The 13,271-nt window shown below is 40.5% G+C and overlaps 2 protein-coding genes and 1 long non-coding RNA gene across 8 annotated transcripts in view; 1 reads left to right on the top strand and 2 right to left on the bottom strand.

The window, feature by feature from the left end:
* The window catches only part of Purg (purine rich element binding protein G), a 30,936-nt gene extending 19,478 nt beyond the window's left edge, over positions 1-11,458 (bottom strand). The window contains exons 1-2 of one of the 2 annotated variants that reach the window (XM_031339509.1): positions 11,247-11,458; positions 10,108-10,980 (exon numbers count right to left, since the gene is read on the bottom strand). In XM_031339509.1, the coding sequence (XP_031195369.1) occupies positions 10,108-10,974 (867 nt within the window). In that variant the 5' untranslated portion in view covers positions 10,975-10,980; positions 11,247-11,458. Of the gene's footprint in view, positions 1-1,336; positions 10,981-11,246 lie in introns of those variants that run through there. The other variant, XM_031339508.1, reaches the window with a different exon arrangement.
* A 315-nt stretch (positions 11,459-11,773) lies between these two features.
* The window catches only part of Wrn (WRN RecQ like helicase), a 131,740-nt gene continuing 130,242 nt past the window's right edge, over positions 11,774-13,271 (top strand). For all 4 annotated transcript variants that reach the window (XM_031339505.1, XM_031339506.1, XM_031339503.1 and 1 more), the window contains exon 1: positions 11,774-11,974. The gene's annotated coding sequence lies outside the window, so the exon portion shown is untranslated. The remainder of the gene's footprint in view (positions 11,975-13,271) is intronic.
* Positions 12,442-13,271, bottom strand: part of LOC116069124 — a 19,943-nt gene continuing 19,113 nt past the window's right edge. For both annotated transcript variants that reach the window (XR_004109861.1, XR_004109862.1), the window contains exon 4: positions 12,442-12,761. This is a non-coding gene — a long non-coding RNA (uncharacterized LOC116069124). The remainder of the gene's footprint in view (positions 12,762-13,271) is intronic.

The raw sequence follows: 13,271 nt of genomic DNA, 5'->3' as shown, positions 1-13,271 counted from the left end.
AGCAGAACCTCTCAGTAACATTGTTAAGATTTAGTTCCTAACTGATTTAACATAGCCAGTTATTTTCAGTTCATGAGAATGAAACTGTAGACCCATAGTGAGCAATGATTTATCTTTTCTGTCTCTAGGGATAGAATCAGGATGCTTCGTCTATGGTCCCAACATCTGAATCCTTTGAAAATTACCAACTTTAAAAGTTGACCAAGGTTGGAGGTTCAATCTATAATCTATACTTAAGATCAAGTAAGTTCTATTTATGAGTAGCAACTTAAACTGAGTGAATAAATCTTCTTTTAAGCAAGAATCTCTTGGAGAGGCTAGTAATCCCATTTATAGGGAATAATTTTGGATAAAAGAGTTCCCAGTAACCTGAAGCTAGTTAATGCCGAGTGAGGCCAGACTATGTTTTATTACTGTTGGGATGTATGTATGTGTCTGTGTGTCAGATTCTGAGTAAGTCTTTCAGTTAGCCTGCCCTAACTGAGCACAATTTTTGTCTTGAGTGTCAATTTGGTTCAAATATACTGGTTAGGAAATATGGAGCCAATTTTATTATAATGAAGTTAATGATGCTCTTACACAGACTAGAAAGTCTATATGAAGGGTTCTGCAATGCAGTAATATAAAGTAGGTATTCAATATTGGCTATTAGTAACAATAAACCTTAATTGACATCTTCCCCCATTTCTTTCTTTCTTTTTTAAAAGAGGGTTTTATGTAATCCAGATTGGCTTAATTTGCTATGTAGCCAAGAATGATCCTGAACTTTCTATTCATCCTCCACTCTTAGTTAACGATGACAAAGATGCCAAGAATGGCTGAGTGAAGGACTGGTCCTCCCTTCTTATAGTCTATATAGAGCTACCTTATTTCATAGAGCAACTCTGATCTTTATTATGCTTTAATTATCATTTGAAAAAATAAGTAGGGTGAAAGTAGGGCCACAGTGGTGGAGGAAGTCATGCTCTCACTGAATTCCAGTACAGTACATATGTAGGAGGGAAAAAATATTGTTAGTAAACTGAATACTAGAATTCTCTTTTTACACTAGTTATAGCATGGTAAGCTTTTTAGGACATTTACTAAACAACAACGGATTTCCTCCTATTAGAGTTCTAGATTGTGAAATTATTGGTACAAATCTTACGGCTAGTCTGAAGAACATGAAGGCCAATACAGCAGTCTCTGAAGCAAATCAGTAAGTGGCAAGAAACATTCTGGACTTAGGTAGCTGTATACATTGTTATCCTTATTGCTGGCTCATTACTTTGTGGTTCTATGCTTAGATCTGTTGTGAAGTTTTGGCATTTCAAGCGTGTATTTTTAGGTAAAGCTGCAGTCTGACAGAAGGCTGAGGAAAATCTCATCCTAATGATAAATGAAAAGAACCAACAAGCTAAACTGTTCTCTTATGTCCCACTTAAATCCCAAACACCAAGAGAAGCAATTGAGAACTGAAAATACATCTGCTTCTTTGGGGAGAGGGAGGAGAAAACAGAGAAAGAACTTTGTCTACAATAGTCAATTAATTCCATGAAATTTGTTCAAAATAGACTAGCTAGATTGCTACTGTGAACTGGGCCAAAGACAGGCAATCACATGGGATGTTTCAGGAAAGTAGAATTTTTAAGACAATCAAAATATTTATGTGCTTATGTTCTTTAAGATACTGGTATATTCTTCAATGCTGCCTTTGATAGTCTGCTGAGAAAGGCATCACTCTCTAACACTGTACTGGCTGGTGCTAGCACTGTACCGTGGAGAACTTAGCATCTACAGCAATGTCTTCGTGACCATAGCGTATCTAGTTTTCCACTCATGAACTATACAACAGACCCATCCTGCTGCAGCTAGGTAAGTATTCCTCTGTGTGTCCACCATCACAGGTTATTCAATATGGCCAAGGAGGAGAGCATTAAAGTCAGTACTTTACTCTCTGGGATACTGACTACAGTAGTCAACACACCACTTAGCACTGTATTTTATAATTATTTCAAGAATGGCATTTGGACAATGATGCTAGGTTTTAAAAGTTCCTATGTCATACAGAATGTAAGAGATGATTATAGAATATATAGAGAAACAAACCACACTCCTTCAAAAATGAGACTTCATCTATAAAAATGTTCACCTCAAAAAATAATGTCAGATAACAATGGTAGAACAAAGTGTGAGAAAATGCAGTTACTATGTAACAACCGGTCCTACTCCTTTAGGGCCACTCTGATATCATAGAACCGGGGCTTATTACTTTCTCCGTTCCTGTGTTTAAGCTTACGTAGAGAAATGGAAATACATTATGTCTCTTCTTTACATTAGATTGATTTCTTTTGTCATAGAAGGGAAAAAAAAACCTATCAGCTACTGCCCTTCCATTTCTTTTCTTCCTGCTACTTTTATGCAACTTCATGGAACCTATGATAAATAAAATCCCAAAGAGCACCAGCTCACAGGCCCACTTTCTCTACAGTAGTTTCTAATGGGAGACGTTCTGGCTTTAGCTAGCTAAAGCAATCAGATTTATAACACTAATTTAGTAAAGACTAAAAAGAAAAACTTTACCCCTTCCAACTTAGCCCCTGAACAACTCAAAAACTTAAATACGGTAAGAAATTTTAATGGTCAGTTCTCTCTTTTTGCAAATTTTATTATTTCCTAAAAATTTGGAAATTTTATAGAATAGTTGTGAAAACTAGGTATAAAAAGAATAAACTAAAAGACATACAATTGCTCTCAAGTGTCAGTCTTCATGGAGACACTCTTCTATATAAACAAGCTGTTTTTGTCATGCTCATATAATTAAGGGCCTTACCAGTGGCAACACTCACTACTACGTGTTCCAATGTGTTGGTGGATGTCACTGTCAATAAAACTAAACAATTTTTACAAGGAAACAGATGAAAAATTTAGGAAGGATAATTTAACAAAAACACGGGATCTCTGAAGAGCAACTGGAAGTTATTATTTTGTCCTAAATTTAAGTACAGTTCATTTTGAAGGAAAATTTGCTACAGAGAAATATATATAATTTGAATTTAAACAAGTCAATATATGCAAATCATGGTCAGTTTTGCAGATTCATTAAAGGATAGTGAGTTACTCATTAAATATGTAATTCACTCAGGATTTTAAAGTGTTTGAAAGGATCATGTTTTCTGACACCACCTCTCTTACTTTGGAACAGGAAATTATATTATCAACCACACAGAAATTACCATAAAGTTTAAACCAGAGCCTTGAGTTTTCATATTTTGTTTTCAGGAAGTTTACAGATACCAATCTATTAAAAAAATCCATAACCCATGTTTAAGACATATTTCTAATTCTGTTGAGTCCTTTGCCTGGGTTGTTTTCCTTTGTAAAATTGAAGAGGTCAAGGGTTGGCTATTTCCTGTCTCAGGTTTATTCCCCACATTGGTCGTCAACAGAAAAGAGAAGGTCTTAATATGCCCACATGGAAAGCAGGACTTATGGTCCCCCTCCCCTGCAAGTAACATTGGCGAGCTATGAAAGTAGTTTTGTTTACATTTTCATGAATAGTAATAACGGCCGCTTTCCTTTTGTTTTCTTTTGTCTAGCTGTACTTTTCAATGGATCCATTTGCTATTTCACATTCTCCCAGCAATGACTTGGTTGTACTTACAGTCCCTCAGCTTCCTGAGGTAGACTCTCACCGTCATAGCCCTAGGACTTCTGACAGACTCTGGCCCATTAGAAAACACACAAGGGGAAGGAAGCAAACCTCAACATTTTCATGGTTGGGAATGTGGCTCAGTGGCAGAGTGCTTGCCTTGCATTGGCATAGCCTTCAGGTCTCCAGTCCACACACACACACACACACACACACCCACACACACCCACACACACACACCATAACAAATTCAAGAAAAAAACAGTGCCTTAAATGATTACGAACAGTGCTATTTCTTTGTCTAGACATGCATTTCAAAAGCTCTTAAGTAAACTTTACACCTTCCTTATCATATGGATAAAATGTTTCATGTTAATGAAGCAAGCAATTTGAACAAAGCCATAACATAAAATCTTTCACTACAGTTCTAATGCTCACATACTCATAATGGCAAGGTCTTTGGATGAAAAATAGTAGCACAGTTAGTAAAAATGGAAAGCTATAATTTGTTAAAGCTTTTAAATGTCAGAGCTTTTCACTAGAGAACATAGTTAACCTCATATACCACTTGGCTGTATAAATTAGTATCCAGAGCCCCCTGAACTAACTTCAGGAAAAATAACAAGAGTTTTTTTGAGAGGGACAAAGAGAGCGACATGGAAGGTGAGGTGGCTGGGTGTGAGGAAGGAAACTCGGATGAGAAACTGCATATTTGTACACCCAACAAGAAACATAGACATCTGCAACCTAAGCCTATACCCCTGGGATTCACTTACTACTTTTTTGATGTTCTCTCTGTGTAAAAGTGATATGCTAACAATATAAAATATGATATTTAGTAAAAAGAAAAAAAAACTTTAAATGCCAGACCTAAAGTTGATGTTATTAGAATGGGAGGGTCATGTGTTTATGCATTTGAAAAGAATATATGTATATACACGTTTACATGTGAGAATGACCGAAAAAGGATAACATCAAACTAACACTGGTTGCTATTTTCCATTGTCTCCTGTAGCTTCTTAAACACTGGTTGCTTCTTTCCATTGTCTCCTGTAGCATCTTAGTGTTATTACTATCTGGAGTTACACTTCATGCAGCTCGGGCTGCAGTTACTGTAGCTGAGCATGTCCTTGAGAGCTGAGCATGACCTGGAGCTTCAGGTCCTCCTGCCTTTACCTTAGTGTGAAGTGACAAAGGCATGCGCTCCCACACCTCACTTATGTGTATGGAATCAAGTTCACGGCTTTGTGCATTCTGGGCAAACATCCCTCCAACTGAGCTACATCCTCTGTCCATAAATCTGGTGCTATAGGAGTAGTTTTCTCTATTCAAAAATGTTAAAATTTACCACTAAAATAAATCTACATGGCTGAAAAACGTCATATCAGATTAAGAACAAAGACTGATCCCCCTCCCCCATTTTATAAGAAAATAGTAAAAAATTTCCCCTAAAATCTACCTATGTATATTTGATCATATTTTCTTTATGGTAGACTTGCTGTGTTCTAAAAAACAATTTTCATCAGATACTGGATTGGGAAAGATATTTTTCCTGAACTCTGGTGCTATAGTACTGTAGACCACAGATGGTCACAGCAAAATGCTAATTCCTTATTCCCTTCCTCTGATAGGCTAGCCATTAGCCACAATTTCCCTATGGAAGTCAAGAAATCTTTAAGGAAACTTCAGAAAGATTTTAATGAATCTTATCTGGCAATGCCAAATCTTGTATCTATACCATTCTGGAGGCACGGAATCAATGTTAGCGTCTTTTGACAAAGCTGTCTGGTGTTTGGTAAAGACTTCAGACTAGGTGGTGACTCACCAAAGCCCTTACCTAAAGCTTGGAAGAGGATTTCATGTTTCAGTCAAACTTGTTTGGAAGGAAGCAAGAAAAACACCTCATTTTCAAATAACCAATTAAAACTCAAATTAAGCCTCATTCATTTAAATATTAAGTAAACTATAAAATAAATCTCAAGGAATGACAATACATCAGTTTTCAATGGTAGCTGCTGACTAAAAATGAGTATCTGAGAGTATAGTCCAATTTCATCCTCTTCAAACTGTGCAGCTCAGATAAATGTTTATTTTACTGAAAATATTTGCAAAATTACAATATAAATACATGATTAGATAAGATAGGATGACTATGTTTCTTATCTATAGATATAAAATGAATGCAATAAATATAGCACAGTCTTGATGAATTGTTAGTACACAGTGTTTTCTCAGTAAAGTACATACAACCTATTATTAAGCAACAATTACCTAGTTGTTCAAATACACATCTTCCAATGTGTTCGGGGTAGAAGGATACACTGAACTCCCCAGCTCTGTTTTGAGTGTTGAAGGTTAATACTTTTGCAGATTTTGAAATATCCTATTTATTTTTTTAGTAACTTATTAAGCAATTCATACTTCTTACTCGAAACTTTATTTCTTTAGTCTGGTGATTTTTAAAACATAAGCTAACCATACTTTAAATTCTAGAGCTGTAGCACATACTGTCTTTTTATTAGTAACTGAAACACATATTAACAATGGAACAGAATTATTAAAAAAGTTATCTGGCCAGATTCCCCAATTTAATTTTTGGAGTATTATGGGAAGTCTCAAGTAGATATAGTCTGAACTGCAACACTAATCTGGATTAGAAATAGTTTTATATTACTCTAGTCTTTAATACAGATACATAATCTACTTTAAAATTCCTTGTTAAATGAACTGAGATTTGCTTTGAAACCATCTTCTGTCCTTTTCCATCACACTGCCTTAATAGAAACCTGTTACAATAGTTCTAACACAAACATGTGCATGCAAGAGATCATCCTACAGATTCTAACTACATAGTTACGGAAACACAGCCTGCCTGTCAAGGGGCATAAATGTACATCTTCTATATACAAAAGGTAAAGTGCATTATTAAATTAGTGAACTGACAGATTGTCTGCCTGGACCATATAGCTTTCAAATAGACAAATGTGAAATTCTCCCATTAGAACCAATCATTTCAACAGGTTCTAAATAGCTTTTCCACCCTGTCATTTATTTATTTATTTATTTTTTTTGGCCATGCTCTTTAGTGCAAATAAGCTTGTGTTTGACTCAAGTTTAAGGGACATGGCAGTTTGGGGCTTTAAGAAGGAAAAATAATAAAATGTGGCAGAACTTGAATATCTTTATAATACATTGCATCTTTTGCATATAAGCAGCATATTAGCGCTGCTTTTAATTGCTAGGAGCACACTGCCAACTACTGAGGAACCCGTTTCCAGATTTTATACTATTAGCTTATATTATTACAGTTGGAGTCTGTCCACATTATGCTCGATTACTATGTGCAAACATCATCAACGTTTTAGCATTATACAGTGAACTAGTAATTTTGGTTACTAACTTCAATGCTCATTTTTCATTTCTAACATCCAGTTTCCATAAGAGTTTAATGCCTTCAAGGCAAGGATCCTGTTATTTTGAAGAATACCATGTACACTTGCAGCTCCATTTATGTTACAAATGACAATAAATAAAATTTATATTGCACAGATAAAAATAGTAGCTTATTTTATAAGATACATGGCAACACACATCCTAAGTCCATATGTTTGAACTGGATCACAATTATGGCTAATGAACTCTTGGGAATTTTAAGTATCAAAAAAATCATAGTATCATACCATTTTTCAATGAATATATTAACTATGAGAAGGTAAACAAAGGATTGGTAAAAGTCTTAGTGCTTCTAGAGTATATTCAATTGCCAGTATATATATATATATTATATATATATACATATATATGTATATATATACATACATACATATACACACATACATACATATATATATATATATATATATATCTACCCAATCTGTAGCTTTGAGATGGCAAGAACTTTGAAGTATACATATATGGTAGAAAATCTGGCTATTTAGCTAGTCCTTTACTTAAATAATGCATATGAAATGAAGCTAATAATATGTATATACAATGAATTAAATATATTTATCTTCATGTCTGACACAGTACCATGGGTATATATACGCATATGTATATACACATTTAAACCTCATCAGACTAAAAACCAAAAAAGTAATCAGTCAGTCCTAACGTATATAAATATTTCAAAAAAGGAAGATAAGATTTTAAGAGCGAGTATATACTCACAGCAATAGTGATTGGGACAATTGAGTAATGGAATATTCACAGCTCCGGTTGGCCAAAATCTGACAGGTTGACTATTATTAATAGGCACTATGATGGGCAGCAATAACAACCAGTAGTACAGTAATTCAAGTGCACACCACTCCTTCATATACCCCAAACTACTTCCTACCAAGCCTACAGAGTTCCGTTATCTTACAGTTAGGACGGTTTAAAATCCTTGCCACTTTTATCATCTCATCACCCACCATGTGCTATTAATGCTAGTGCTAACTAACGTTTTCTTCTAACCTTCAGCTGTTCCCTGGTGATCCAGATGGTTCACAATGGTAGTGAACTGAGTGAGATTCCATCACAGTACTTCCGACAAATGTGAAACAGAATCTGCAGCCAACATCAGTATGTATGTCTGGGTTACTAGCTGCTTGGTCTTAACAAAAGCCAATGAACTTAATCTTCTTAATTCGTCCCATGGTTTCCTTAAGCGACCTTAGTTTAATTTGTTTAGAGAAAAATTCTGGAGGGAAGGTTGTTCAAAGCAATTCTGAATTACATAGAGCGTACCAGAGAAGAGCCACATTCTGACCTCAGTCCTTGCAGCCAGCTCTCACCTATGAGAACTCTATTTGGGGAGTTGAAATCAGTGTCGGTCTCTTAAATATGATCACATGGACTTACTGAGGAGCAGTAACTGATCCCATGACAAAGCATAGCTATTCTGTTAGAATAAGATGTAGCCCAACAACAGATGGAATTTCATTGTTACTAAGGGATGCTGTGGGTGCACGTGCTATATGTACCCACTTGTTTAAAAATGGCCGAGTGGCTAAAAATTCAGGTGGCACTTTCTGGAACGTGATTGTTAATACAGGCAAGCACAAAGGATCCGTCTTGTACAGAGTAAACCTCTTTGAGACTCTTAAGGAGCACCTTAGAAAATGCCTGAATTTTCCTCTTAAATGTTTATTACCAATATTGTTTCCAAATATTATATTTCCCAGATTGCAATTTTGTATTCCCAGAAAAAAAAAGTTTTTTCTTTTGGAGTTAAGAGTATGTGTAAAAGTCAGGTTTATACTGTAAGTTTGACATGGTTTTAAGGGCAGCCAATGTAAGAGCCCTACTAAGATATATCAGTAGATCTATTATTTTGACACCAGTCAATTGGTGCACCAACCCTATGCACGAATGGGAAAACATAAAATACACTTTGAAAGTTCACGACAGATTTTAAGGAAAAAATGATTGCAAGTTATCACGAAAGGCTAAAACATCAAAATTTCCATAACAAAGCCAATGGGCGAAGCCTCCCTCTCAACAGTGACATAAGCATAATTTCCAAAACTTTGGAAAGTTAATAAAATATAGAGAACAGGAAACAGAAGATTAGATTGCAGTTAGCTAAGAATGGTGAATTAAAACTCTTCCATGGCTTTGATATGGTAACTAAAACTGTAGGGTTACCACAAAATGTGAAATTATAGAATGCTGTATACAGTAACTACTAAGGAATAGGACACTGTATTTTAAAGGTCTAATTACCTAATAAGGTTTGCTTTTTAGTGGTACTAGTTAATATTCAGTTACCCAACGAGCAATATATTTCTACTAGTACTTTCATAAAGAAATATACTATACTCAAGGTCAATTTCCATTTCTGTGGTAACTGTCCTACAGGTAAACTTTGCAACTTTTTAACAAAGTATTAACTTTTAACAAAATATGGGACTTTCTTTGGGGGCGGGATTTGTTAAATAGAAATTCACACTTTTGTATTAAGTCTATGCGTCATTTTCAAGATTCTGTCATAGTGCAATGTAAATCTTAGTTATCGTGATTAAAGGTCAGAATGTCACACTTTGTGCCATCTGAATACTTCAATAGTCGGGAGCAGCTGAAGCAGCTAAACTGATTGGCTCTGCGGAGGTTGGAATTCCCATGAGAATTATAGTGACCTATGTATAACATAACATGAGAATCAGACTCCTTTAAGTATAAACTATTAGAGGTATTACTAATAACAAAGGGCCCAAAAGAGGAGAAACTTCTTCAAATGATCATGATTACGGATCAGTACGTTTAGCCAATTACTGATTTCTAAATTTTGCCTGCTGGAGTTCAATTTCACGCTAGTCCAGGCATTCTTGTTCTTCACCACTGGCCCGACGGCCATCCATTCTCTTTTCTTTATGGCTGTTGCAAATTTTCCTCATCTCTTCTTCATACTTGATAAAATTCTCCCCAAACCTTGTCCAAGCTTTGAATGGAACAGTAATAGTATTACGGTAAGGTGGCCTCACCTCACTTACCTTCAGGAATATTCCATATTTATTAGAGCCCACATCAAAGTAGAACCTTTTATTGTCCACTCTGAAAGAGGTCCCCTCTGGGAGTTCAAGTGGGTCGTCGTCTCCACATCTTCGTTCTTCTATGTCTCCCTCGCCATAGTCTTCAATCAGCTGAACCAAGGCGTCACGAAATTCAATCATACCTTGCGCTGGAAGGACAATCGTCTGTTCCTGGCCTAAACTGTGGCCAAAGTAACCTATCATGCCGGTGCCCCGCATCATGGTTTGTCTAATCCTTAGGAAGCGACCTCGTTGATTCTCCTTTAGGTCCAGGTAGTATTTCCTATTGTCCCTCTCTATATAGTCCGTTTTGAGGACACTGTGAGGATGCTCTTCTGACCCCACTGACACAGGTGGGGAGGGCGCAGAGTGCTTCTGCCGCCTCCTGGAGACTTGCTCTTTGCTCTGGCCATGCTCTTGCCTGTGGCCTTTCAGGCCCAGGTGGGCATAGTGCTCGATGAAGTCGCCTAGACAGTCCTTCAGCTCTGCTGCCACTGACAGGGAGAGGGTCAGTTTACTCTTCCTGATATTGTCCTGCCGGCCTCTCCCTATCCAGACTTCGGCTATCTTTAGGAAGCGGCCCCGGGAGCTTTGCTTCACGTCTAGGTAAAACCTCTTTTTCTGGATGTCCACTCGTTTGGAGGCCAGCTCCTGGATTTCGGAGGTGCCCCCAGACTGATTAGGGGTGGCTGACGCGGAGTAGTGGGGGTAGTGAGAATGCTGGGCCTGGGGATAGAGTCTACTCTTGCTTAGGCCAGAGCCCCCTACATTCTTGGCTCCGCGGCCACGACCGCCGCCGCCGCCTCCCCTTCGCCTGGCTCTTTCCATCTTCAGCTGCAAGTGACAAACAGACACACGGGGTGGGATGGGGGAGGGGTGTTGAGAACAATCGCAGACGCCCCTGGGTCCGCACTGCCCCCGCTGCCGCCGCCCGGAACCCCCACACTGGCCCGGCTCTCGCGCTCCGGCCTCGGCCGGCTCCACACCGCGCACGCAGCATCCCTTGGCCGCCCCGGGCCTCCCGTTCCGATTCCCGTCTGCTGCCAGCCGCCCAGCTCGGGCTCGGCAGCCCCGGGGGTCCCCAGCCAGCGGACACTCACATCATCTCCGTCACCGATGCCCTTCACGACCACCACCGCCGCCGCCAGCTCTCGGCCCCTCCGCTGCAGCCGCCGCCCCCCGCCTCCTTCCCCGCCGCCGCCGCGCGCTCTGCCCCCCGCCGGAGCAGCGGGGCAGGGGCATCGCCTGCGGCGCCCACCGCCGCCGCCGCGCCTCCTGCGGCCGCTGCCTGGATTCGGGCACCGGCCCGACGCCGCGGGGAGGGCGGGAGGGAGGCGGGGAGCTGCCGGAGGGGCCGGGCTTGGGACCCCGCCTCCCCAGCCGCGCTAGCCGAAAGAAAGGGGGGCTGGGGCTCAGCCTCCGGGCGCGCCCTGACGGCAGACAGCGCGCAGGGACCCGGGCGTGCGTGAGAGCCGGCTGGAGAGGTGGCGGGAGTGCTGTGACTTCCCGCGGCTCACCCGCACCTGCCTGGAGACTACATTTCCCAGCGTGCCAAGCGGCCGTCAGCTTTGAGCATGCGCGCTGCGCGGGCCGACGGGGGATGGTTGTGGTGGGTGGGAGCGCGGCGGGGCTGGGAGAGGTTGGGCGGGGCCGCGGGCGGAGTGCAGGGGAGGGTAGTGTCCAGGCCTCAAGTGCACCGAGGCTCCAGTTGGTTTAAAGTTAGTGAATGTGAGGCCTCACCCGATGCCTGGGTCGTGGGCTTGGGTTCTCAGCTCTTCATAAATCATCCTGCTGAGAGAGAAGACCCGTAGATCTGGCTCTTCTCAGGGTAACGTGTCTTCCCCGCTTTTGCTTCTTCCCTTTGCGTACTCTGGGCTACAACTATGCATCTTGGACGCTTGTGCCTCTCGCCCGTGGGGCATTCTCCTGGGGTTGTGTTGGGGAGATTCCTGGAAAGGGCGCTTTGCCTCCTTTCTCCCCCAGATGCCCTGGAAAGGGGCCTGGGAGCCACAGGCCTCCTCTGGTCCGATCAGTGGTTCTTTCCTGCCTCTTCCGCTCCAGCTGCTGTTTATAGCGCTCTTAGAGTCACGCTTTCAGAAGGGGCTCACGCAGAGAGGTAACTGAGGCAGTGGGGGAAGCAACCGCCTTTCCACGACTGAGCAAATTGTTTTGGATCTCTTAAGGTCAAGTCATTGTACCAATGAGCATTTTGTTTTGTTGAATATGACTCGTTCTCCCTCAGACCTGATATGTAGAAACCCGGTGAGCAAAAAATAAATCTTTAGGATACTAATCCAGAGTTCCCAAATAATAATTTAGGCTTTATTTTTCCCTTGGTTTTGTTGAGACGGGGCTTCTCTTCTGTAGTCCCTCACACTTTTAGCCCACACTCTCCTCGAACTCAAAGACAGTCCGGCCTACCTTGCCATGCCCTCCTGATCTTTTATTAGAGATTGTATGTAAAGCCTGCGGTTTACAGGGCAGTTTGGTACTTGAATACTGTTGTCCCCTGCGTCTTCTCTTGGGTTGAGGATGGAACTCTGGACTGGGCCTGCTCACCTGCTGGGTACAGCGCTCTACTATTGAATGTAATTGTTGAGTGCTGCTGAAGGCACCTGAGATAACAAAATGAATAAAACAGAAAATTTACTCTTTTTGAGCTTAAAATTTAGCGGAAAGAGATACTCAAAATGCCAAGTTCAGTATTGACAAAGTGAAAATGAAAGAAAGAGGGGTGAGGGCCAGTGGGGTTTGGGAGGTATATTTCCCCATAGGACCTCACTGTGGAGGAGGTATCTAAGGGAGGGGACAGAAAGTGCAAGCCTGAAGGAGGCTGCCTGTAGTAAGAGCAACCCAGAAAGGCCCTTCCAGTAGAGAAAAGGAGCCTGCTTGTAGAGACCAGAGAGATTATGCAGGATTCCTTGACTATGTTAGAAATCTGGTGTGTCATCCTGAAGAGTTGGGAAGCTCTTGGCACGTTGTCAGGGAAACACACACACACACACACACACACACACACACACTATAATTTGCCAGTTTAATAATTTTAAGTACAGTTCAGTGATAATAAATTACACTCTACATGTGCAAATGTCACCACTATCTATTTCTACCATGTTTTTTGT

Source organism: Mastomys coucha, unplaced genomic scaffold (genome assembly GCF_008632895.1).
Source record: "Mastomys coucha isolate ucsf_1 unplaced genomic scaffold, UCSF_Mcou_1 pScaffold22, whole genome shotgun sequence".
NCBI classification, from domain to species: Eukaryota; Metazoa; Chordata; class Mammalia; order Rodentia; family Muridae; genus Mastomys; species Mastomys coucha.
Note: the sequence above shows the minus strand (reverse complement) of the source record. Positions and strands in the feature narration are given on the sequence as shown.